This window comes from Gorilla gorilla, chromosome 18 (assembly GCF_029281585.2).
Source record: "Gorilla gorilla gorilla isolate KB3781 chromosome 18, NHGRI_mGorGor1-v2.1_pri, whole genome shotgun sequence".
In the NCBI taxonomy this organism is placed as follows: Eukaryota; Metazoa; Chordata; class Mammalia; order Primates; family Hominidae; genus Gorilla; species Gorilla gorilla.
The window spans coordinates 85,776,542-85,801,931 of NC_073242.2; the positions used below are offsets into that span (position 1 = coordinate 85,776,542).

The 25,390-nt window shown below is 49.6% G+C and overlaps 4 protein-coding genes across 4 annotated transcripts; 3 read left to right on the plus strand and 1 right to left on the minus strand.

The window, feature by feature from the left end:
- Nucleotides 1-9: 9 nt before the first annotated feature.
- On the plus strand, nucleotides 10-1,602 carry LOC109023582 (uncharacterized). Its single transcript, XM_055364274.2, has 4 exons — nucleotides 10-123; nucleotides 339-414; nucleotides 772-837; nucleotides 1,371-1,602. Exons 1-4 carry the CDS (start codon nucleotides 10-12, stop codon nucleotides 1,493-1,495), a joined length of 381 nt encoding a protein of 126 aa, XP_055220249.2. The 3' UTR covers nucleotides 1,496-1,602.
- A 7,010-nt stretch (nucleotides 1,603-8,612) lies between these two features.
- LOC101126985 (metallothionein-1B) lies at nucleotides 8,613-9,807 on the plus strand. Its single transcript, XM_063699808.1, has 3 exons — nucleotides 8,613-8,640; nucleotides 9,248-9,295; nucleotides 9,633-9,807. Exons 1-3 carry the CDS (start codon nucleotides 8,613-8,615, stop codon nucleotides 9,722-9,724), a joined length of 168 nt encoding a protein of 55 aa, XP_063555878.1. The 3' UTR covers nucleotides 9,725-9,807.
- A 4,488-nt stretch (nucleotides 9,808-14,295) lies between these two features.
- Nucleotides 14,296-15,938, plus strand: LOC101134211 (metallothionein-1F). The gene is made up of 3 exons (XM_019012212.4): nucleotides 14,296-14,714; nucleotides 15,302-15,367; nucleotides 15,700-15,938. The coding sequence occupies exons 1-3, from the start codon at nucleotides 14,687-14,689 to the stop codon at nucleotides 15,789-15,791; spliced, it is 186 nt and encodes a 61-aa protein (XP_018867757.4). The 5' UTR covers nucleotides 14,296-14,686; the 3' UTR covers nucleotides 15,792-15,938.
- A 7,289-nt stretch (nucleotides 15,939-23,227) lies between these two features.
- LOC109023678 (metallothionein-1F-like) lies at nucleotides 23,228-24,832 on the minus strand. The gene is made up of 3 exons (XM_019012211.3): nucleotides 24,455-24,832; nucleotides 23,803-23,868; nucleotides 23,228-23,461 (listed from the first exon to the last, which is right to left on the minus strand). Exons 1-3 carry the CDS (start codon nucleotides 24,480-24,482, stop codon nucleotides 23,370-23,372), a joined length of 186 nt encoding a protein of 61 aa, XP_018867756.1. The 5' UTR covers nucleotides 24,483-24,832; the 3' UTR covers nucleotides 23,228-23,369.
- Nucleotides 24,833-25,390: the final 558 nt, after the last annotated feature.

Genomic DNA, 25,390 nt, shown 5'->3' on the forward strand with positions numbered 1-25,390 from the left:
AGGGCGGGAATGGAGTGCAATCTCCGGGAAATTCGGGAGGGCCGGGATTATAGCAGGGACGCCGCGTACCGCCAGGAGCACAGCCCCTCCAAAGCCAGCGTGAGCCAAAGGGCCGCCCCCAGGGTGCGCAACAGCCACGTTAAGGATGATCCTGCGCCCGGCCCGCCTGGTGCGCACAGCCCCGCCCTGAATCCTGGGCAGCGCTGACACTGAGCTGGGCTGGTGCGAGACCTGGGGCGGGGCCACTGCACCCAGCACCCTGCCCTGACTGTAAAGTCAGGCGGCCTGCTCCTGTTCCGCCTCCCACCGGCCCGCCTGTTTTTTCACCTGTGGCTTAGGAACTCCAGCCTCACCTGATATCCGAATGGACCCACCTGATCTCCGAATGGACCCCCAGCTGCTCCTGCGCCACTGGTAAAGGATGCCTGGTTTCGGGTCTTAGGATCTTCATTTTCATACCACAGAATAGAACATCCCTGGGGCAGGAGGCAGGTGCATTTTGAGCTCTTCCTAAAGTGTACTCCTTTGATTGCACTTCTCGAGCTTTCTCCCCGCCAAGAGCCTTCATCACCACTTAGAACATTGCCATCTTCCTAGTGCCTCCGATTTCTGAGGCGAGAGGACTGAGGCTGAAAACTGCCCGGCTGCAGGTCACCCTCAAGGCCAAAGGTGTGCTGAACTAGGACCCAGTGCTCTGCCCAGCATTGAGCTGCCTGAGGTGGACGGGAGGCACACAACACTCACTCCTCACTGCCTTTTTCTTCCTTGTAGGTGGCTCCTGCACCTGTGCCAGCTCCTGCAAATGCAAAGAGTACAAATACACCTCCTGCAAGAAGAGTGAGTGTGGGGCCTTCCCTGGGAATCTGGGGGCTGGGCAGAGTCAAAGGAGGGATCCCAGACCTCCGCAGACAGGAGCAGACCAATGACGAACTTCCCACATCCCCTTGCTTCAGCAAATGACTTAGGATCACAGCTGGAAGAACACTAGAGACGGTTAATTCCCAATCTTTATTCTTACCAGGGGGAAACTGACACCAAGAGAGCACACCAGCCTGCCAAGCACAGGCCTGATACTTGAGGACTTTCCTCACTTAGGTGTATTATTCTAGGAGACTGTCCTTCCTTTAACTGCAAAGAGCATGTCACTCCCTCTGGAGTCTTCTGCCCTGTCCTGGGCACAGGAAGGGTGGGTAGCTTTTTCATGGCAAGACTCTCACCCCAAAGATCCAGGAGTTGTCTCCTGACAGAGCAATGCCATCCTGAACTAAGCGTCTTTTGGGGCTGGAGGCATAGCTTGAGCCAGGCCTCTGTTGGGTCGGGGAGATCCCTGGTCAAGCCTGCTCTGATCTCTCACTCCCCTTCTTCCCCAGACTGCTGCTCCTGCTGCCCCGTGGGCTGTGCCAAATGTGCCCAGGGCTGCACCTGCAAAGGGGCATTGGAGAAGTGCAGCTGCCGTGCCTTATGTTGGGACAGCCCTGCGTCCAGTTGTAAATAACACAACCCCTACAAATCTAGTTTTTTTTTAAACACAAACCTAACCCATTTACTATGTCTGTTTTCTTAAATGAAATATGGGAATGATAATAAACATTGTTGGCCTTATTCTGTCTCTGGTTTTTTTGAGGGGGTGTCCTGAAATAAGACACCTCAGACCCAGCAGAGCTGGGATCATCCTTTATGCTGAGTGCCTTAAGGCAAGTCGGGTCACCTGTCTCAGGTCCGTTTCCTAGCTAAAAATGTAAGAGCATTGGGCCAGATGATATGAGGGCACAGGAATCAGTCATGGACCTATGCTTTGGTGAGATAAATAGAATGAATAAGTATGAAAAATAAAAATACAAAGTTATTTCTTGTATTCAACAAAGAAATCTCAAAACAGATGTGAAGAACAAAATAACAGGAAAAATAAAATACTAACGCTGCACATCTGTTGTAAGGTGCAGTGACGTTCAGTAGGAAGGAGGAAGGCCCTGGGTGTCTTGTACTTCATGGCAACTGTTACTTATCTGGCTATTTGGTGAGGGAATTGCTATTTGATATTCAAAGAGGAAGAGGAGTCACATGGCCCAAGAGTAAGCATCATGCTGGCCTAAAAGTGCTTTGTGAAGAGGGGATTTCAGAAGGTAGCCTGGCCAGGTACAGTGGCTCACACCACTTCAGTGGCTCACGTCATGCTCTGCTCAAGCCAAGGCAAGAGAATTGCCTGAGGCCAGAAGTTGGAGACCAGCCTGGGTAACACAGTAAGAACCTCTCTCTATGTAAAACAAAAAATTAAAATAAAACAAGAGAAAGCAGCCTGGGCAAAGTGCAGGCATTTTGGTGTCACACAAGCAGGTTCACAGCCCACTTCATCCCTTACTGGCTGTGTGACCTGGGCAAGGCGCTTAATCTCTCTGAGGCTTTATTTACTCATTTGTAGAAAGAAGATTATATATCTACATTGGGATGAAATGTGATAGTGGCCTAGCACCTGGTTAGGACTCAATGAAGAGTGCTGTTATAATCATTTGTCCACATGGACTTTCCAGACAGAATCCTGTTAGATCCCATCAAGCTACTTGGGAAAGAGCCAGTTCCTTGGAAGCATGACTGTGGACTGGAAGTTGGGAATGGGTTTGGAGTCTTGCTGATCTGGTCTTAAGGATATGTGGATGACCTCCTGCACCAACTCGCCAGCATAAGACACTGCTCCAGCATTTGGACAGAGAACAAGCCTTTCCCACCCTTCAAGTCACTTGATCTTCACACAAACCAGAGAGACAGTGTGTGCAGAGGCTGCCTATGCAGGGGAGCACTGTCCTCTAGAGTAGTTAAGAACCTGCCCAAGGTCACACAACTCAGCACTACAGGTATAGATGAACTTAAGGTACAGCTGTCCTCATGCCCTCTCCAGAGCTGGCAGATCATTGTGTAAGTGGATGCTAAGCTCTGCCTGTCACAGTTTTTAGCTGGAAGGACCCTTGGTTAGTTGACTCTATTGTGCCCTGACTGGATAGATGGCACACGGATGCTCAGGGAGGTTAAGAGCTATGAAGAGAGATTGACTGCCAGCTCATTACTCTTCCCTCTGCTGTCCCAGTGTCAGGTTTTTCGTGTCCTTGTGTTTTACATGACGTAGTGACATAGGGTGGTGGTTGAAGGAATGATGTTGCATGATTGTAAATTTCAGGTGTGTCATTTATACCAGGGTGACACAACCTCTCTGTGGTTCAGGCTCCTACTCTGTTCCCTTGCATAATAACAGGGTCTGGCTGGTAGGAACAAATCACTTAATTCATATAGAGAACTTAATATAGCATTTGGCATGTCTCAAGTAGTCTGTAATAGCTATGATTTTATTATCTTTATTCATAGCATAGGGACATTTTAGTACTTCCAGACAAATAAACCAGTCCTGGTGGGCTTAGCTGTATGTCCCATGTTGTTCCCATCAATAACATGAGCATATGACCTGTGGATCAGAGAGGGACCCCTACCCATCCACAAATAGGGATCCACACTGCATATATAAAGCCACGAGCAAGACAGTCCCTGTCTGCATAGCAGATGCAAAACGATTCTTGCCATTTCTGCCAACACCTGCGCTGCTATTTTCTGTAACATTTTCTTTTAAACAATTATATTTCCTTAATGTATTTATAGAAAAAGCAAACTCTTTGACAGTACTGAAAATAAGAATCTGTCTCACCTTGCAGACATGGAAGGTAGCCGTACAATTATATATATCCCTCTGTATCACTTCTGTTGCTCTCCAGATTGACCTTGACATTTGTTTTTGTTTAAAGATTTCAAGCAATAAAGAGGTGCTGAAGACATAGCCAGGCCACAGAGAAGTTGCATCATTGACCTCTTTGCCTTGAAAAGCTGAGTGGATTGAGACCCGCGGCACCACTTCCACCCTCTGTCCTGGGCTAATTACTTATCTCCTTGTGTTGTCGTCTGATTAGTAAGATGCTGCCATAAAGAGTATTCCTCTTAAGGGTTGCTGTGAGAGTTCAAATAGACAAAGTGACTAAACAGGGTCTGGCTAAGACTAAAAGCTCTGTAACAGTTAAGAATTCTGAAAGTAATAACCACTTTTCATGCTTCTTAATTTAATGCAAGGGTGAGCACACCAGGGAAAAGATCCCTCCCTTGGGAACATTCCAAGTTTTGGGAAGCTCCATCCTTGGGCTTGGTGGGCCAGTGAGGCTGTGGGAAGCTCCAAGAAGTTAAAGCAAAAGAGGACTTGGACAAATGTGCCCATCACCTTCCCAGGAGTGGGGAATGGAAGGGAGGGAGGCAGGGTCGTGTGTCTGCTCTGTTGCTGTGAACAAGACAAACGTGGCCAAAGGACCCGGCTGGCAATGCAGGTGAGGCAAAGGTCACATGGGAGGCTTGTCCTCTGCACACAACTCCCTCGCTGCACTTCCCGCCTCAGTCCTGTCTAGGGACATGAGCACTAGGCTGGGGTAGCACACAGACTCCCACAGAGGCGAAGCTCAGGTCATTGGTGCGGGGTGCTGGGCTGGGGACACCGTGACTACCTAAGGCTTGGTTCCCGGACCGCTCAGGGGCAGGAGTGGACTCCAATCCCCGGGAAATTCGGTAGGGCTGGGATTATAGCAGGGACGCCGCCTACCGCCAAAGCGAGCAGGAGTCAAAGGGCAGCCCCCAGGGTGCGCACCGGCAGCGCTAGGGAGGATCCTGCGCCGGACCCGTCTGCTGCGCACAGCCCGGCCCTGAACCCTAGGGTGCCTCTGACACTGCGGGAGCGGGGGCCAGACCTGGGGCGGGGCCTCTGCGCCCGGTACCCCACCCTAGCTACAAAGCCAGAGGTGGCTCCTGAGCTCTGTTCCCCCTCCCACCGGCTTGCCTGCTTCTTTGCCTCTGGCTTAGGTACTCCAGCCTCACCTGGTCTCCAGATGGACCTCAACTGCTCCTGCGCCACTGTTAAAGGAGGCCGGATTTCGGGGCCTTGGGATCTCCATTTTCATGCCAGAGGATAGAATGTCCCTGCGGCAGGAGGCAGGTGCATTTTGAGCCCTACCTAAAGTGGATTATTTTACTTTGTACTTCTGGTGCTTTTTCTCTTACCAATCGCCTTTATTATCATCACTGAGAACATTACCATAGTCCCAGCGCCTCCCATTTCTAAGGCGAGAGGAATGAGGCTCAAAACTGCCCCTGCTCCGGGTCACCTATAGGCCAGAGGTGTGCTGAGCTGGGACCCAGTGCTCTGTCCAGCATTTGAGCTGCCTGGGCTAGTAGGGATGTGGGAAACATTGCTTCTTCAAGATTCCCCACTGAGGTCCCCGTGTGCTATGAAAAAGAGGGCGCCTGCCGATCCGAGCCTTTGTGGAGAAAAGGTGGGGCTGGGCTTCCATGTGCCTGAGTGGAACAAGGTACCAGGTTTCCTATGCACTGAGCAAGAGGATGCTGAGGGCCTGCTCCTAACCCTGCAGCACACTCACCACTCACTGCCTTTTTCTCTTTCCTGCAGCTGGGTCCTGCACTTATGCCAGTTCCTGCAAATGCAGAGTACAAATGCACCTCTTGCAAGAAGAGTGAGTGTGGGGCCTTCCCTGGGAATCAGGGTGCTGGGCAGAGTCAGAGGAGGGAACCCAGAGCTCAGCAGGCAGGAGCAGGACAGTGACCAGCTTCCCACATCCCCTTTCTGGCAAGTGATTCCGGATCACAGCTGGAAAAACACAAGATAGTTGATTCCCAACTTTCATTCTTAAAATGGGGAAACTGAGGGCATGTGCGTGCACCAACCTGCCAAGCACAGACCTGACACTTCAGGACTTTCCTCACTTAAGTGTACGGTTTTGGGGAACTGGCTTTCCTTTGTCCCTGTAGCCCCAGTCACTGCCTCTCCAGTCTTCTGTCATCTCCCAGGTATAGGCTGTGCTGGGCAGCTTTTTCACTGGAAGACCCTCACCCCAAAGATCCACCAGTTGAGTCCTAACAGAGCGATGCCACCCTGAACTGAGGGTCCTCTGGGGCTGGAGGCAGGGCTTCAGCCAGGCCTCTGTCAGGGCAGAGAGGTCTCCGGTCGAGTCTGCTCTGACCTCTCACTCTCCCCTTCTTCCCAGACTGCTGCTCCTGCTACCCTGTGGGCTGTGCCAAGTGTGCCCAAGGCTGCATCTGCAAAGGGGCATCAGACAAGTGCAGCTGCTGTGCCTGATGCCGGGACAGCCCTGCTCACAGATGTAGAAAGAGTGACCTATATAAACTTGGAATTTTTTTCCATGCAACCATGACCCATTTACTGTATTTATCTCTCTTTTATGAAATATGTGAATGATAATAAAAGTTGTTGACTTATTATGGCTCTGGTTTTCTTTGTATGCATGGAAATAGTGGACCCCATACTCAAGACAGCTGGTATGTGTGACTGCATTGAGAGTCCAGAGACCCGGGTGCTGGGACCATGCCCTAACATCTTACACCATGAGTGCCTTAAGGAAAACCAGGTTCCCTGTCTCAGATCACTTTTTCAGCTAAAAAAGATTCCTTTAAGATTATAAAATGGTATTTTTACTGTACCTTTCTATGTTTAGCTACACAAATACTTACCATTGTGTTAAAATTGCATAATAGTGTATAGGTTTGAAGCCTAAGAACAATAGGCTAAAGCAGACAGCCAAGGTGTGTAGCAGCCAGTATCATCTAGGTGTGTGTGAGTACATTCTACAATGTTTGCACAATGACGAAATTGCCTAAAGACATATTTCTTAGAATGCATACCTCTCATTAAGTGACACATGACTGTAATAGGGTTGGACTCATAGAGGCCAATGATTTAATGGATGTAAAGAACTCAGAATGGTGCCTTGTACATGACCAGTGGTCTATAATATTAACCACTATTTTGTTATTATTATTCATGGCTGCTATGGCCTGAATGCTTGTGTCCCTCCAATATTCATTTGTTGAAATCTAACTTTCACTCTGTTGCTTTTAAGAGGTGGTGCATTTGGGAAGTGACTATGGCATGCGGGCAAAGTGCTCATGAATGGGTTTAGTGCCTTAATAAGAGAGGCCTGAGGGAGCTTGTTTAACTCTTTCCACCATGTGAGGACCAGCAAGAAAGAGACATCCATGAGGAACGGGGCCCTCACAAGACTCCAAATATGCTGGTGCCTTGACCTTGGACTTCCATGACTCCAGAACTGAGAGAAATATATTTTTGCTGTTTTAAGTTACCCAGTTTAAGGTATCTGGTGGTAGCAGCCCAAATGGACTCAGACGATAGCATAGTTGACATTTTTACTCCAGACAAAAGAGCCAGGCCTGGTGTCCCTCCCTGAGTGTCCTCTGTCTTTCTCATCAGCCACATAAGCATTGACCTGTGGTCCTGACAGTGTCCTGCACTCTGCCCACAAAATAAGGATTCACACCAGAAATATAAAGCCATGAGCAAGACAGTCCCTGTCCCCATCACAGAAATGGAAAGACACCTGCCAGTTCTGCTACCACCTGCACCAATATGTGACTCAACATTTTTCTTTTAAATGATTCCTGTTTCCTTAGATATATTTATATGAAAAGCAAACTCATTAGCGCTACTGAAAAAAGAATCAGTTTAACTTCCAGACATAGAAGGTTGCCATGAAATTCTCCTTATTCATACCATTCTGCATCTCTGTTTTGCTTCCAGGACTGACCTTGATGCTTGGTTTTGTTTAAAGATTTCAAACAGTAAAGAGATGAATATACCTAGGTCAGACGGAAGCTTCATCAGTGCCCACTCTCCCTTGGGAAGCTGACAGGACTCAGACCCGGCAGTATCATTTCCTAGCCCTCTGACCACGGGCTAGTGGCTTGAACTCCTTGTATTGTCATTGTCCAGATTAGGAATATGGGTTCATAAATAGAATGTGTGTCCCTTTTGGGTTGCTGTGAGGGTTCAAAGATTGAAAGTAATTAAACAGGGCCTAACATGGATTAATGTTATGTACAATAATAGGAATATAGAAGGAAATTGCTTTCTAATTTCATCCAGGATCTGCATGTCACCTTCAATGATCCCTCTTCTGGGGACATCCCACATTTTCCGAATTGCCATCCTGTAGTAGGGCGGCCAGCTAGGCTGTGGGGAGACCCTGGAGAGATTTATGCAAAGGAGGACCTGGACAAATATCCCCATTCAGCTTCTCAAGAGTGGAGAATGGAAGGGAGGGAGACAGAGCCCTGTGTCTCTGTCCTGTTGCTGTGCACAGGAGAAATGTGACTGAGGGACCGAGGTGGGGACATACTCAGGCAAGGTGGAAAATCCAAACGTCACAGCCTCCACCAGTCCTTTGCACACAACTCTCTCCCTGTGCTCCCGCTGCTGCTGATCCTGAAAGTTGAACACGGGGCTGGGGTTGCACACGGTATCCAGGGAAGGTAACGATGATAACAGTCCTGAGTCAGGCCAGGTCACTGCTCATGGCCCAGGCAGGGACCACGGGCAGTGCAGACTCAGCAGTGGTGAGTGCAAGGGCCAGGGCGGGGCCTCTGCACCCCACCACCTCCCCCGACTATAAAGGGAGCAGCTAGCTCCTGGGCTCCATCACACCTTCCTCCTGCCCTACTGACTTCTCATATCTTGCCTAGGAACTCCAGGCTTGTCTTGGCTCCAAATGGATCCCAACTGCTCCTGTACCACAGGTAAGGGACGCCTGGCTCTGGGCCTTGAGATGCCCATTCCCGGCCACTGTACACAGTGTCCCTGGGTTAGAGAAGGTTGCATTATGAGATGTGAGTTGAAGGGAACTCCTTTACTTTTGCCAGTGCTTTCCTCTTGGCCAAGCTCCTGCGAGCATTTCCCTCCTCTGTGCTTGTAAGTCAGAGTTGGGGATTCTGAGGATTGAGGCTGTCCTGCTCCATGTCACCCACCTAGTCAGGGGGCTGCTGGCTGTGCCCCAGTGCTCTGCTCTAACTCTGAGCAGCCGGGAAGGGTGAGAGGTGGGGAACATAGCCTCTTCAGAGTTCAACACAGAAGGTTTTGGCCTCCAGCCCCAGTCTTCCTGGACTGTGTGTGGAGCTGGGACCTTCCTGATGGGGTATATAAAGAAGGGTGCTTGCCCTTCCCAGCCTGAGTGGAGAGGACATGGGGCTTCTGTTCCTCCACTCTGAGTGGGAAAGGAGCTCTGAGGGCTGGCCCTGCACAGAGGATGGCGCACTGGACACTCATGGACTCACTGCTGTACCTTCTGCATCTTACTCACTGCTCACTGCCTTTTTCTCTTCCTTGCAGGTGGCTCCTGTGCCTGAGCAGGCTCCTGCAAGTGCAAAGAGTGCAAATGCACCTCCTGCAAGAAGAGTGAGTGTGGGATCATCTCCAGGAATCTGGGGCTGTGGCTAAGCTTGGAAGGGAACACAAGGCTGGCCCTGAGTGCATGCTTTTGGGAACTGGTCTTCCTTTGCCCCTGTTGGCTGTGTCATTCCCTCTCCAGGCTTTCTGCTCTGAGCTCAGATGGGTCAGGGCAGACTTTTTCTATTGGGACACAAACCTCAAATGTACCATCAGAACACAGCTGTGCCAGCCTAAAAATGCATCCTCTGGGTGTGGGGGCTGAACTTCAGCCAGGCCTGCTGTTGGGACAGAGAGGTTCCTGGTCAAGTCGGCTGTGACCTCTCACTCTCCCCTTCTTCCCCAGGCTGCTGCTCCTGCTGCCCCGTGGGCTGTGCCAAGTGTGCCCAGGGCTGTGTCTGCAAAGGCTCATCAGAGAAGTGCCACTGCTGTGCCTGATGTTGGGAGAGCCCTGCTCCCAGACATAAATAGAGCAACCAGTACTAACCTGGATTTTTTTTTTTAAACTACCCTGACCGGTTTGCTACATTCTTTTTTCTATTCAATATGTGAAAGACAATAAAACACTTTTGACTTGATTCTGACTCTCCTTTTCCTTTCTGTGGCTTGGAAATAACAGTTGGAGTGCGGGATTGAACTGGGAATTTAAAGACCTGGTTCTGGATGGAAATGTGGGCCCCTGTAGTCTGAATACTTTCAGGCAAGCCCGGTTACCTCCCTGAGCTCCGTCTTCTGTAAAATGGAACTGCACTGTGTGGGATCACATGACGGGGTTGGGGGGACATGCATGATCGCCTCGGGTCATGTCAAATGTGCAAATGTGGCACAGAAACTTCTCCATCTCTCATTTTTATTTCTGATTTCCCTGCTCAGCTTCAGTCCCTCATCAGATTTTAGGCTTGAAAGTGATGACGGGGTGGAATCCAGCTCCTCAGTTGATTGAGCTCTACCCGGGGCTTCTCGAACTCCACCGTGAAGAAACAGTTTTTAATTCCCATCCATCCCAGGCCTAAACCTTTGTAAATAAAATAATATTAATTACAGATATAATGAAATCAAACACAAAATACAGAAACCATTTTAAGATTCAACAGGAAAAATTTCAATACGTATACACAGAAATAACAGGAAAATGAGAGATTCACAAACTTTGCCCATATTTTGCTTATGCGCATTGCAGACTGGAATCAGCAGACTGGTCCCAGGGTGTGGCTCACACACCTTGAGCAGCACTGCCCAGCACGTCCCCACAGGAACCATCAGGCTTGGCCTGCCTAGTGTCACTGACAGGACACTCACTGACCCCTGAGAGCCCCCAGTTGTGACTTGGCTCTGAATCTTTTTTTTTTTTTTTTTAAATGGCGTCTTGCTTTGTTGTCCAGGCTGGAGTGCAGTGGTGCGATCTTGGCTAACTGCAAGCTCCGCCTCCCAGGTTCACGCCATTCTCCTGCCTCAGCCTCCCGAGTAGCTGGGACTACAGGCGCCCGCCACCACGCCTGGCTAATTTTTTGTATTTTTAGTAGAGACGGGGTTTCACCATGTTAGCCAGCATGGTCTCGATCTCCTGACCTCGTGATCTGCCCGCCTCAGCCTCCCAAAGTGCTGGGATTATAGGCATGAGCCACCACGCCCAGCCGGCTCTGAATCTTTGCAAGCTCCACCCAAGCTCAAGCTGAATTTGTTCTTCTTTCTAAATTCCAGGCTTTCCCTACTTCAAAACATCAAAGCGACTAGAGATGTGGAGAGAAATGCCCAGCATGTTCCCAGCAAGGTGCAGTGTGTGTGATTGTGCATTGCAGAAGAAGTTCTTCATGTATGCCCATGCAGGGCTGATGGAGGACTCTGCGGTTTGGAGGGTGTGGTGGTGCTCATTAAGGAGTGAGGCCCTGGCTGATTTATAATAAAAGCCAACTGTTAGTCCCACCGGCTCTGTGGAGGGAATGCTATTTGATGTTCAATCAAAGAGGAAAATGAATTTCCTGGCCTAGAGATCAGGACCACGCTTACCCACTGCTTCCCTGTGAAGAGGAGATTTCAGAGGGCAGCCTGAGCCTAGGACATGGATTTTCGTGTCAGGCAGTCCTGGTTCACAGCCTGCTTCACCACCAAAAAAAAAGTAAGATTCTCATCTCTGAAAGAAAAAAGAAAAAAAGATGAAAAAAATTAAAAATAAATAAATAATGAGGCTGATGATTATTCTCTCTACACTGACTTTCTTTTTATTTATTTTTAATTAATTAATTAATTTTTTTGAGATGGAGTCTCCGTCTGTTGCCCAGGCTGGAGGGCAGTGGTGGGATCTCGGCTCTCTACAACTTCCGCCTCCTGGGTTTAAGCGATTCTCCCGCCTCAGTCTCCTGAGTAGCTGGGATTACAGATGCACACCACCACGCCCAGTTAAGCTTTGTATTTTTGTAGAGACAGTGTTTCACCCTGTTGGCCAGGCTGGTCTCGATCTCCTGATCTCAAGTGATGCGCCAACCTTGGCCTCTCAAATGCTGGGATTACAGGTGTGACCCACTGCACATAGCCTACACTACTTTCTTAGACAAATTCCGTTAAATCCCAATGACCTCCTCGAGAAAGGCTCATAGGTTTGGAAGCATTACTCTGGATTAGATGCTGGGAATGAGATTGCAGCCTGGTGATCCTGCCAGGAGGAATGTGGTATTGGATAAGATGCTGCTGCTTGGCATTTGTACAGACACAAAAGCCTTTCTCATCCTTCATATCACTGGATCTTCACAGAACCTTGGGAATGAGAGCCACAGGCCTCAGAACCAGGATAGCAAATATGCAGGGCCTGGAGTGCCTGTGCTGTCTTCCAGAGTAGTTAATCAACCTGCCTAAGACCACGTAGCTCAGAAGTGAAGGGATGCATGAACCTATGTTACCCCTGGCCTGTTGTCCTGGTCACAGCTGGCAGAGCATGATCTGCTAATCACTGGATGCTAAACTCTGTCTACCCTGGTTCAAATCTATAAAGATGCTTCGGGATAGACCGATTTTGCACTTGGCTTAAGAGATGAGCATTGAAGCCCAGAGAGGTCACAGAGCTGTGGAGGGGGAAAGTGACTGCCAATTGAATGTGCTTCCCACGGCTGCCTTTGGGCCAGATTTTCCGTGTCCTCATCTTTCTTGCGACTTGGTAGCATAGAGTGGTGGGTGAGGGCATGATGCTGTCATTAGCATGCATGAATGCAAATCCCGCCTCTGTCACTTTAGCTGTGCCTTGCAACCTCTCTGTGTCTCAGTCTCCTCCCCTGTAAAAGGTGCATAATAATGGCATCTGGCATGTAGGATTAAATAATTTAATACATGTAAGAAACTTGGAATGATGCCTGGCAAGTGGTGAGTAGTCTATAATATTAGCTATTGCTTCTTTAAAACAATCATTACACCTAGCATAGGGGATATTTGTTCATTCACAGACAGAGCAGCCAGGCCTGGAGTGCCTAGCTGTGTATGCTGTCATTGTCATCTACCACTCAAACACGGGTCCTGTGGACCTGAGAGTTATTCACTGTTCCCACAAAAATGTCATCAACACAGGGTTATAAAGCTATGAGCAAGATGCTGTGCCTCATGTCACAAATAGAATGACAGCCATTTCTGCTGCCATGTGAACATTTTATTTATCATTTCACATTGAAATGATTAATACTTTCTTAAATATATTTTTATGAAAAGCAAACTCTCTTCCACCACCAAAAATGAAAATCAGTCTTATCCATATGTAGAAGATAGCCAGAAAAGTATATATGTGTGCATGTGTATGTATGTATATATATATATGCTTATTACACTTATGGATTGCTTTTGTCATTGCCCATGGTTGAGCTGGCGACTTTGTCATTATTATTATTATTATTACTGTTTTGAGACAGAGTCTCTCTCTGTCACCCGGGCTCGAGTGCAGTGGCACAATTTTGGCTCACTGCAACCTCAGCCTCCCAAGTAACTGGGATTACAGGCTCGTGCCACCATGCCTGGCTAATTTTTGTATTTTTAGTAGAGATGGGGTTTTGCCATGTTGGCCAGGCTGGTCTTGAACTTCTGGCCTGCAGTGATCTGCCCACCTCGGCCTCCCAAAGTGCTGGGATTACAGGCGTGAGCCACGGTGCCCCGGCCTGACTTGTTATTTAAAAAATTTCAAGCCATAGGGAAGTCCAGCAATAGAGAAGACATAGCTGGGCCTTATTTCAGAGAATTTCTCCTGAGAGGCTGGCTGGATTCAAATCAGTGCACAGCTTTTTAGCTCTGTGACGATGAGCAGGTTCCTTGAACTTTCTTTGTTGTAGGTGTCCATTTATTAATATGGGTTCATGCGTAGTATTTCCCTTTACAGTTGTTGTAAAGGTTCAAACAATGAAAATGATTAAAAGGAGACTGGCACAGACTCAACCTTAAGCAATTGCTAGTAATATTGAAGGGAATTAACCACTTGTCTTTCTTACTTCTTATGTTAAGTTTTTCTTTTTCTTTTTCTTTTCTTTCTTTTTTCTTTTTTTTGAGAGGGAGTTTCACTCTTGTTGCCCAGGATGGAGTGCAAAAATGGTGCGATCTCGGCTCACCGCAAACTCCGCCTTCAGTGATCCCACTTCTGGGGACATCCCACATTTTCCAAACTGCCATCCTATAGTGGGGTGCCCGGCGAGACTGTGGGGAGACCCCGGAGAGATTTATGCAAAGGAGGACCCAGACAAATGTGCCCATTCAGCCTCTCAAGAGTGAAGAATGGAAGCGAGGGGGGCAGAGCCCTGTGTCTTCCGTGTTGCTGTGCGCAGGAGAAACATGGCCAAAGGACTGAGGTTGGGGGACAGGGACAGGCAATGCTAGAGATCCGAAGGTCACATCCTCGGCCTGTCCTTTGCACACTACTCCCTTGCTAGGCTCCCTGCTCCCGCCAATCTAGACAGTAGCGCAAGAGACTGGGGTTGCACTGGGACTCCAGGAAAGGCTTAGCTGTTGACGAAGGACCGGGGAGGGGCCGGGGGGCGGGGCGAAGGCCAGGATCTCCAGGTACCCGGAACCCCAAGGGGCGGGTGTAGCAGGCAATCTTGGCGAAACTGGGAAGGGCGGGCAGGAGGGCAGGGAAGCCGCTCACCCAGGCACAAAGCGCCTCCCGCTTGAGCGGACTCCAAAGGGACGGTCCGCGGTGTGCAGCGAGCTGCGCTCAGGGGACCTTGCGCCCGGCCCTTCCGCTGCACACAGCCCACCCAGGACCTCCCGCAGCGCTGACTAGCGGGGCGGGTGCAAGGACGGGGCGGGGTCTCTGCGCCCGGCCCCCTCCCCTGACTATCAAAGCAGCGGCAGGCTGTTGGGGTCCACCACGCCTTCCACCTGCCCCACTGCTTCTTCGCTTCTCTCTTGGAAAGTCCAGTCTCTCCTCGGCTTGCAATGGACCCCAACTGCTCCTGCGCCGCTGGTAAGGAACGCCGGGTTCCGTGTCTGGGGATGCTCGATTCCCAGACACCATAGAGTGTTCCTGGGTTTGAGAAGGTCGTATTTTGAGATCTCAACTGTAGGGGACTCCTTGACTTAGTCCAGTGCTTTCCTCTTGGCCAAGCTCCTGAGAGCATTTCCTTCCTCTCTGTGCCTCTGTGTCAGAGTTGAGGGTACTGAGGCTCAAGGCTGTCCTGCTCCACGTCATGCGGTTTGTCCCAGGGCTGTTGGCTGAGCCCCAGTGCTCTGACCAGGCTTTGAGCAGCAGAATTAGAAAGGAGGCAGGGGACATTGCCTCTTCGGGGTTCAGGACAGAAAGTCGAAGTCGCCGTCTTCCCAGGCTGTGCCTGGAGCCTGGGACTTACCTTCGGAGTGCAAACAGGAGGCTGCTTGGCCTTCCCAGCACGAAGGGAGAGGACATGGGGCTTCTCTTCCTCTGCTCTGAGTGGGAAAGGAGCTCTGAGGGCTGGCCCCGCACAGAGGAGGGGGCAATGGAGACTCATTAACTCACTGCTGTACCTCCTGCAGGTCACTCGCCGCTCACTGGCTTTTTTTTTCTCTTTCTCGCAGGTGGCTCCTGCACCTGCGCCGGCTCCTGCAAGTGCAAACAGTGCAAATGCACCTCCTGCAAGAAGAGTGAGTGTGAGGCCATCTCCATGGTCTGGGGCTGTGGCTAAGGTTGGGATGGAACCCAAGGCTGGCCCTGAGTGCATGCTTCTGGGGAACTGGCCTTCCTTTGTCCCCGTAGGTTGTCACTGCCTTTCTAGTCTTCTGCCCTGTGCAGGGCGCCTGCGCAGCTTTCTCATAGGAAGGCCCACCCCAGATATTTCCCATTTGTCTCCTGACAAAGCCATACCATCCTGAACTGAGGGTCCTTTGGGGCTGGAGGCTCTGTTGGGGGCCTCTGTTGGGGAGGGAGGTCCCTGGGCAAGTTGGCTGTGACCTCTCATGCTCCTCTTCTTCCCCAGGCTGCTGCTCCTGCTGCCCCGTGGGCTGTAGCAAGTGTGCCCAGGGCTGTGTTTGCAAAGGGGCGTCAGAGAAGTGCAGCTGCTGCGACTGATGCCAAGACAGCCTTTCTCCCAGATGTAAACAGAGAGACATGTACAAACCTGGATTTTTTTTTTTTTTTTTGATACCACCTTGACCCATTTGCTACATTCCTTTTCCTGTGAAATATGTGAGTGATAATTAAACACTTTAGACCCGATTCTGACTTCAGTTTCCCTTATGTGCTTCAGAAATCAGAGACTGGGGTGGGGGATCGAACTAGGGTTGCAGACTCTTGGGCTCTAAATGGAAATCTGAGTCCCTAACAATCAGAGTGCCTTAAGGCAAGCCAGGCTGCCTCACTGTGCTTCCTCTTCTGTAGAATGGAATAACACTTCATCAGGTCATTGGTGGGGATCCAGAATACAGGATCACCTTCATTCTCAAATGTGGCACAGAAACTTCTCAATGCCTCCTGTTCCTTCTCTGATTTCTCTGCCCAACTTCAATTCCTCTTTGGATTTCAGGTTAGAAAGTGACTACACGGAATGGAATCAAACCCCTTAGTTATTTGAATTCTACACCGGGCTTCTCAAACTCCAGGGTGAAGGAGGGGTTTTTAATTCCTATCCATTCCACATCTAAACCTTGGTAAATGAAATAATACTAATGATGGAAGTCATGAAATTAAATTCAATATACAAAATCTGGCCGAGCAGGATGACTCACACCTATAATCCCTATACTTTGAGAGGCTCAAAAGGGAGGATCACTTGACACCAGGAGTTTGAGACCAGCCTTGGCAACATAGGGAGACCCTTGTCTCTAAATAAATAAATAAACACTTAACAAGGTGTGGTGGAGCAAGTCTATAATCGTAGCTACTTGGAGGCTGAGGCAGGAGAATCCATCTAGCTCAGGAATTGAAGGCTGCAGTGAGCCATGTTTGCACCATTGCATCCCAGTCTGGGTGACAGAAGGAGACCTCATAAAAAAAATTACAAAATCCATTTTTAGACTCAACAGGAAAAAGTTCAATAAATATAAAAAGAAATACCAGGAAAATTACAACTTTATAAACTATGTATATGTTGATGGATGCCGTGCACTGCAGACTGTAAACAGCAGACAGGCCCTAGTGTGTAGATTACACACTTTGAGCAGCAGTGGTCATGACATCCTGACAAGGAACCATCAGTCCTGGCTGGCCCAGTGTCACCAACAGGACACTCTCCGACCCCTGAGTGCGCCCTGTAGTGACTTGTGTCTGAATCTTTGGCAGTTTCTCCCAAGATTAAGCTATTTTTGTTCTTTAAATTCCAACCTTGATTAATTCAGGGCAGCAAAGTGACTGGAGATGGGGAGGAAAGCGTCATCTCGACAACGCAGAGTCATGAGAAGGACTGGGTGCAGATGAAGGATGTTGAGTGTGCTGATGCAGTGGTGATGGCATATTCTGCAGTTGGAAGGTGTGTTGCTGTTCAAGAAGGAGAGAGGAGTCACCCTGGTGACTGGTAGTTAGGCCAACAGTAGGTTCCACTGGCTACTGGTTCGAGAATTGCTATCTGATGTTCAATCACAGAGGAAGAGGAGTCAAGCGGCCCAGGAGTCAGGACCATGCTTGCCCGCAGGTGCCCTTTGTGAAGAGGGCATTTCAGAAGGCAGCCTGGGTCATGTGCAAGTTTGGGTGTCACATAACCAGATTCACAGCCCACTTCACATCTTCCTGGCTGTGTAGCTGGCACAAGTCACTTAACCTCTCTGTGCCTCCATTTCCTCACTTGTAGAAAGCAGATTATAAATATATGGAGGGATTAAATGTGATCGTGCCCTGGCACCTGGCTCGGGCTTAATAAACAGTGCTGTTATTATCATTTGTCCACGTGCACTTCCTGGAGATAGAATCCTGTTACATCTCATCAAGCTCCTTGGGTAACACTAATCTGCCTGGAGGTGTTATGTGGACTGGAAGTTGAGGATGGGTCTCTTGTTGATCTGGTCTTAAGGGCATGTGGATGACCTCCTGCGCAAAATTCTCCAGGATGAGACACTGCTGCAGCATTTGGACAGAGAACAACCCTTTCCCACCCTGTTGAGTATAAAAAGTAGACTTTGTTTTTATATTTCATACTAATTCATTTTAGTTTATTTTGCCAAAGCTTAGGTCTGTTACAGATGCCCATACCATTATGTCTCTTACGTGCTATCCCCAACCCCTCCCTTCCTCCCTCTGCGCACCATCGCCACCAGCTTTGCCTCTCTGGGGTCCGTGCGCAGCTCCATCCTCGTGCTCACCTTCTACACTGGCTGTAGCAGGGAGCAGAGCTAGTGAGCAGTGTGCAGATGAGCCACGGTGGAGGTGACTTGCTTCTCCCTCACCCTCCCCTCTCATTGTCTGTCCTTCCCACCTAGGACCCTCAAAATCATTTCCCCTGTAGACAGAATGTGGCAACCAAGGGTCGGCCTCTCTCTCTGTTCCTTCGATGCTCCTCCTCTGAGGTGATGGTGGGCACATTTGTCAGTTTCCTCCTTTTCATATAGTTCTCCCGGACTATCCCAGGCCTGCCAGCCACCCCACTGCAGGATGGCAGTTTTGAAAATGAGGGGCACCCTCCAAAGAGGATGACTTTGGGTGACATGCAGACCCTGCGGTCAATCAAGGAGAGTAGTGGGTATTTCTCTTCAATGTTCTTATCATGTAACATTTAGAATGTGCCAGGCCTCTTTAAATCATTCATTCCTTGAACACTCCCAATAATCCTAAAGGGAAATGCTATTTATGAACCCGTTTTACTAATCTGACAACTATAACAAGAGGTTTAAGTAACTTGCTCAACATCAGAGAGCTGAAAACTTATCACTGATTTAAATCTAGCCAGCCTGTCAAGAGAAGCTGTCCATGATCAAGCTTTCCTTTGGCCCAGGTATGTCGTCAGCACTTTTCTATTGCTGGAAATCTTTTTTTTTTTTTTTTTTTTGAGATGGATTCTCCCTGTGTCGGCCAGGCTGGAGTGCAGTGGCTCCATCTCAGCTCACCGCAACCTCAATCTCGGCTCACTGCAACCTCCGTCTCCCAGGCTCAAGCAATTCTCCTGCCTAAGCCTCCAGAGTTAGCTGGGACTACAGGTGTGTGCCAAGATGATGCTTGACTCTGAGCTGGCGCAGGTGCAGGACCCACCTGCAGGGAAGAGAAAAAGGCAGTGAGCAGTGAGTGTGGTGCAGGGTTAGGAGCAGGCCCTCAGTATCCTCATGCTCAGTGCATGGGAAACCTGGTACCTTGTTCTGCTCAGGGACACGGAAGCCCAGCCCAACCTTTTCTCCACACAGGTTGGGATAGGCAGGAGCCCTCCTAATTTTACTCCACAAGGCCTTATGTCAGGAATCCCTAAGAGGCAATGCTCCCTGCCACCCATCCACTTCAGGCAGCTCTAATGCGGGACAGAGCACTGGGTCCCAGCCCAGGACCCTACTGGCTATCTGGGTGACCCGGAACAGGGCAGTTTTGAGCCTCAGTCCTCTAGCCTCAGAAATGGAAGGCACTGGGAAGATGACAACATTCTAAGTGGTGATGAAGGCGCTTGGCAGGAAGAAAGCACGGGAAGTGCAAAGTAAAGGAGGCCACTTTAGGGAGAGCTAACATGCACCTCCCTCCTGCCCCGGGGACATTCCATCCTCTGGAATGAAAATGGAGATCCTAAGGCCCGAAGCCCGGTATCTCTTACTAGTGGAGCAGGAGCACTTGGGGTACATTTCGAGCCGAGGTGCGGCTGGGGTTTCTAAGGGAGGGGCGCAGAAGCAGTGGGGCAGGTGGGAGGCATGGTGGATTCCATGAAGCGGGCGATCAATTTATAGTTAGAGGAGGGGGCCGGGTGCAGAGCACCCCCTCCCCCACCCCCGCGCGGAATCCGCGGCGCCTGCGGTCCTGGGTTGGGATGTGCGCAGCAGGCGAGTCGGGAGCACCATCCCCTGAGTGCAGCCTGGTGGGCCCCCTGGGGCCGCCCCTTTGGCGCCCGCTAGTGCGGGAGGGGCTATGCTCCCGGAGGTACGTGGCGCCCCTGCCACCCTGAGAGCTATTTTCTATTCCCAGGTGGTCGCGTTATCCTCATCCCCCGCCCTGCACCTTCGTCATCAGCTTTGCCTCTCCCGTGTCCGTGTGTAGCTCCATCCTCGTGCTCGCCTTCTTCATTGGCGGGAGCTGGGAGCCGAGAGAGTGAGCCGTGTGCAGATGTGCGGCGGTGGAGGTGGCTTTTGTTTCTCCTCCGCCCCCCCCCCCCCGCCCCCGCACATTGCCAGTCGCTCTTCCCACCTAGGACCCTCAAACTGGTTCCCCCTGTACACAGAACCTGGCGACCACGGATCATCCCCTCTCTCTTCCTTCGATGCGATCATATAACATTTAGATTTTGCCAGGCCCCTTTAAATCATTGCTTCTTTGAACCCTCCCAGCAATCCTAAAGGGAAATACTGCTTATGAACCCTGTTTTACTAATCTGACAATTATAGCATAAAGTTTAAGTAATTTGCTCAACATCACAGAATGGAAAAGTTGTCACTGATTTGAATCCAGCCAGCCTCTCAAGAGAAAGTGTCGATGATCAAGCCTTCCTTTGGCCCAGGTATGTCACCAGCATTTCCCTATTGCTGGAAATCTTTTAAACAATGTCAAGCCACAAGCTGAACCACAAGCCGTGACAAAAGCAATCTATAACTGTAATATATATACACACACATGCAACACACATTTATACTTCTTCTGACTATCTTCTATGTGTGGAATAAGACTGATTTTCATTTTTGCTGCTGGAAAAGAGTTTGCTTTAAATGAAAATATATTTAAGAAAATATTAATAACTTCAATATTGTATGTTAAGTAAAGTACAGTGACTGGGAGGGCAGAAATGATATTCTTTTTGATCTGACATGAGGAATGGAATCTTGCTTATACGTTTACATCCCTAGTGTTAGCGAATGTCCCTTTGACCACAGGACACATGTTCATGTAGTAGATGAGAATAACAAGATACACAAGTGAGAACATCTGGCCTGGCTGCTTTGTCTGTGAGTAAATAAATATCCCTCATGCTATGTATAATGAGAAAAAAAAGCAACAGTTATTGTTATAGATGACTTACCCCTTGCTAGGCACCATTCTAAGTTCCTTACATGAATTAAATCATTTAATTTTACAAGCCAGATACTATTATACTCCAGTTGATAAGACTGAGACACAGAGGTTGTGTCACACACAAAGTGGCAGAGGTGGGATTTGCACTCATGCAGGCTGACTGCAGCATCGTGCCCTTACCCCATGCTCTATTCCACCAAGTCAATACAAGGATGAGGATGCTGAATGTCTGGCCGTGAGGCAGCTTTGGAAGCACATTGAGTTGGCAGTCAGATCGCTGTGCATAACCATGGACCTCTCTGGGCTTCAGTTCCTATCTCTCAAGCCAAGAGCAAAATTTGTTCATCTCCAAAGTCCTTTATAGCTTTGAACAGAGATTGGCAGGGTTTGGCATCTAGGGATGCCATGATCTGCCAGCTGTGGCAAATTACTGAAGGTCAAATGACATGAAGAATGGGAAAGGATTTTATGTGTGTTCAAATGTTGGGGGAGCGTCTTATCACAGAGGACTTTCTGCAGGAGGACATCCACACTCCTCCTGGCACTGGATCAGCCAGGTATGCAACCGCTTCACAGCATCCCACTCAGAGCAATGCTTCCAAACCAATGAGCCTTTCTCCAGGAGTGAGTTAGGATTTAATGGTATCTTTTTCCAAGAAAGTCAGTGCAGAGAGAATGATCATAATCACCATTGTTTATTAAAGCCTAGGCAGCAGCCAGGCCACTCTCTTATTTTCTTTTTTTCTTTTCCTTTTTTTTTTTTTTTTTTTTTTTGAGACAGAGTCTCATTCTGTTGCATAGCCTGGAGTGCAGTGGCACAATCTTGGCTGACTGCAGCCTCTATATCCTGGACTTAAGCAATCTTCGCATCTCAGCCTCCAGAGTAGCTCGGACAGACACAGGCCACCAGAGCCATATAATTTTTGTATTTTTTGTAGAGATGGGGTTTCTCCATGTTGCCCAGGCTGGTCTCAAACCCCTGGGCTCAAACAGTCTCCCTACTTCTGCCTCCCAAAGTGCAGGTATTACAGGCATGAGCCGCTGTGCCTGGCCCACACTCTCATTTAATCCCTGCATTGAGATATAATCTCCTTTCTACAAATGAGGCACTAGATGCTCAGAGAGTGTGGGTGACTTGCCCAAACCACACAGCCAGTAAGTGCTGGAGTGGGCTGTGAACTAAGACTGCCTGACACCTAAAACTATGCCCTAGGCGCAGGCTACCTTCTGAAATCATTTCACAGGGAAGCAACAGGTAAGTGTGGTCCTGACTTCTACACAAGGAGATTCATCTTCCTCTTTGACTGAACATCAAATAGCATTCCCTCCACAAGTGGAGGGACTAACTTGCCATTAACAAGACATCCAGGGACTCTTTCTTTCCTGAGGGACATCACCACACTCAGCCAGCTGCACAATCTGCCATAGCTGTGTTCTGAGAACTTCTGTAAATAAAGTAATATTAATTATGGAGATGATGAAATCACAAGCAAAATTCCAAAATAAGTTCATCTGCAACCCACGATCTCACTACATCTTGGCGGGAATATGCTGGTTTGAAGTAGTCAAGGGCTGGAGCTTGAAAGAGGAACAAATGAAGCCTGACCTTGGGAGGAACTTCCAAAGATTCTGAGCCAACTCCCAATAGGGAGCTCTCAGGGTTCAGCGAGTGTCCTGAGTGTGCTGTGTGTGTGTGATGCTGGCTAGGCCAAGCCCGATGGTTCCTCACGAGAATGTCCTGGCCTGTGCTGCTGAAGGTGTGTGGTCCACAGTGGGGCCAGTCTGCTGTTTCCAGTCTGCAATGCAACTCATCCATGAACTTATGTGCAGAGTTTATAAATCTTCCATTTTTCTGTTATTTCTGTATGTATTTATTGATTTTTTTGTGTAAAATGTAAAACATGGGTTCTATATTTTGTGTTTCATTATCTTCATAATTAATATTACTTTATTTACAAATGTTTAGGTCTGGGATGGATAGAAAATGAAAACTGTCCTTTCACCGTGGAGTTTGAGAAGCCCCGTGGAGGATTCAAGTAAATTAGGCATTGGAATCCACCTTCTGTGGTCACTTTCAAGCCTAAAATCCGCGGAGGATCTGAACTTGGGCAGGGAAACCTGAGAATAAACATAAGGAATGGAGAAGTCTCTGTACCACATTTAATGAGGGGAGCTGATCGCGTATGTCCCCATCCCCATATGATCCGGCACAGTGCAGGTGCCTTTTACAGAAGATGGAGGTCAGTGATGTAACGGGACTCGCCTGAAGGCGCTCAGACTGTTCAGCACTCACATTTCCAACCAGAGCCCAGTCTCTAAACTCCCAGTTCAATCTCCCACCCCAGTCCCTCATTCCAAAAACACAACAGGAACCAGAACCAGAATCAAGTCTAAGTGTTTAATTATTATTCACATATTTCACAGAAAAAGGAATGTAGCAAATGGGTCAAGATTGTATCAAAAAACAAAAAATCCTGGATTTTATGGGTCACTCTATTTGTACTTGGGAGCAGAGCTATCCCGACATCAGGCACAGCAGCTGCACTTCTCCAATGCCCCTTTGCAGATGCAGCCCTGGGCACACTTGGCACAGCCCACAGGGCAGCAGGAGCAGCAGCCTGGGGAGGAAAGGAGATTGAGAGGTCAGAGCAGACTCGACCAGAGAACTCCCTGCCCCAACAGAGGCCTGTCTCCATCCCTCCAGCCCCAGAGGACCCTTAGCTCATGATGGCATGGTTTTTGTCAGGAGACAACTGGTGGACATTGGAATGGGTCTTCCTTTGAGAAAGCTGCCCCACCTCACATAAGCCCTGGAAAGTGCAGAAGACTAGACAGGCAGTGACAGCCTACAGGGACAAAGGAAGGCCGGTTCCCCAGAAGCATACACTCAGGACCAGCCTTGGGTTCCCTCCCAACCTTAGCCACAGCCCCAGGTTCCTGGAGATGGCCCCGCACTCACTCTTCTTGCAGGAGGTGCATTTGCACTCTTTGCACTTGCAGGAGCTGGCGCAGGCGCAGGAGACACCTGCAAGAAGAGAAAAAGCCAGTGAACGGTGAGTGAGATGCAGAAGGTACAGCAGTGGGTCAATGAGTGTCCACTTCCCCCTTGTCTGTGCAGAACCAGCCCTCAGAGCTCCTTTCCCACTCAGAGCAGAGGAAGAGAAGCCCCATGTCCTCTCCATTCATGCTGGGAAAACCAAGCACCCTCCTATTTCTACTCCAAAGGAAAGTCCCAGGCTGCAGACATGGCCCAGGAAGACTTCGACTTTCTGTCCTGAACCTGGAAGAGGCAATGTCCCCTCCTATCCAATGTCCCCTATCCAATCCGGTTGCTCAGTCAGGTTAGAGAATTGGGGCTCAGCCAGCAGCCCTGTGACCAACCAGGTGACGTGGAGCAGGACAGCCTTGAGCCTCAGGACCCTCAACTCTGACATAGAGGCACAGGGAGGAGGAAAATGCCCTCAGGAGCTTGGCCAACAGGAAAGCACTGGACGAATAAAGGAGTCCCCTTTACCTCTGATAGCAAAATACGACCTCCTCAAACCCAGGGACACTCTCTATGGTGTCTGGGAATTTGGCATCCCAAGGCACAGAACCCGGGCGTCCCTTACCAGCGGCGCAGGAGCAGTTGGGGTCCATTGCAACCCGAGGCGAGACTAGAGTTCCCAAGCGAGAAGGGAAGAGGCAGTGGTGCACGTGGAAGGCGGAGTGGAGCCCAACAGCCAGCGGCTGCTTTTACAGTCAGGAGACGGGGCCGGGCGCAGACGCCCCGCCCCGCCCTTGCACCCAGCCCGCTGAGTCCGCACCGCCCGCGGTCCTGGCCTGGGCTGTGCGCAGGAGATGGGCCAAGTGCAAGGTCCCTTGAGCGCAGCTGGGTGCACACCGCAGGACCGCCCCTTTCGCACCGGCTCGCGAGGGAGGCGCTGTGCCCCCCGCGTGCGGCTTCTCTCACCCTGCCAGGCCTTCCCAGCTTCCCTGAGGTTGCCTGCTACACTCGCCCCTTGGCGTTCCGCCTACCCCAGTATTCTGGCTTTCCCCTCACCTTCACCAACGCCCAGGTCTCTAGTCAATAGGTAAGCCTTTCCTGGAGTCTAGGGCAACCCCAGTCTTGTGCTCCACTTTCTGGATCTGCCAAAGCGGGGAGCATAGCAAGGGAGTAGTGTGCAAAGGGCAGGCCAAGGGTGCGAACTTCTCATCTCTGGCAGTATCTGCCCTGTCCCCATTCCCACCTCAGTCCTTTGGTCACGCTTCTCCTGTGCTCAGTAACACGGAAGAAACAGGGATCTGCCTCTCTCTTCCATTCTCCACTCTTGAGGAGCTGAATGGGCACATTTGTCCAGGTCCTCCTTTGCATAAATCTCTCCAGGGTCTCCCCACAGCCTAGCCGGGTACCCCACTACAGGATGGCAGTTTGGAAAGTGTGGCAAGTCCCTAGAAGAGGGATCACTGAAGGTGATATGAAGATCCTGCATTAAATTAGAAAGCAAGAGCGCTGGTTATTTTTCCTTCCATATTCCTATTACTCTACGTTACACGGGTCTGTGTTT

Bases quoted from the DNA above. Each gene is read 5' to 3' on its own strand.
- LOC109023582 (XM_055364274.2), top strand. From the start codon at position 10: ATGGAGTGCAATCTCCGGGAAATTCGGGAGGGCCGGGATTATAGCAGG. The intron at 124-338 runs GTGCGCAACAGC...CCTGTGGCTTAG, and splicing joins GCCAAAGGGCCGCCCCCAGG to GAACTCCAGCCTCACCTGAT. The intron at 838-1,370 runs GTGAGTGTGGGG...CTTCTTCCCCAG, and splicing joins ATACACCTCCTGCAAGAAGA to ACTGCTGCTCCTGCTGCCCC.
- LOC101126985 (XM_063699808.1), top strand. From the start codon at position 8,613: ATGGATCCCAACTGCTCCTGTACCACAG. The intron at 8,641-9,247 runs GTAAGGGACGCC...CCTGTGCCTGAG, and splicing joins CAACTGCTCCTGTACCACAG to CAGGCTCCTGCAAGTGCAAA. The intron at 9,296-9,632 runs GTGAGTGTGGGA...CTTCTTCCCCAG, and splicing joins ATGCACCTCCTGCAAGAAGA to GCTGCTGCTCCTGCTGCCCC.
- LOC101134211 (XM_019012212.4), top strand. From the start codon at position 14,687: ATGGACCCCAACTGCTCCTGCGCCGCTG. The intron at 14,715-15,301 runs GTAAGGAACGCC...TCTTTCTCGCAG, and splicing joins CAACTGCTCCTGCGCCGCTG to GTGGCTCCTGCACCTGCGCC. The intron at 15,368-15,699 runs GTGAGTGTGAGG...CTTCTTCCCCAG, and splicing joins ATGCACCTCCTGCAAGAAGA to GCTGCTGCTCCTGCTGCCCC.
- LOC109023678 (XM_019012211.3), bottom strand. From the start codon at position 24,482: ATGGACCCCAACTGCTCCTGCGCCGCTG. The intron at 23,869-24,454 runs GTAAGGGACGCC...CTCTTCTTGCAG, and splicing joins CAACTGCTCCTGCGCCGCTG to GTGTCTCCTGCGCCTGCGCC. The intron at 23,462-23,802 runs GTGAGTGCGGGG...TTTCCTCCCCAG, and splicing joins ATGCACCTCCTGCAAGAAGA to GCTGCTGCTCCTGCTGCCCT.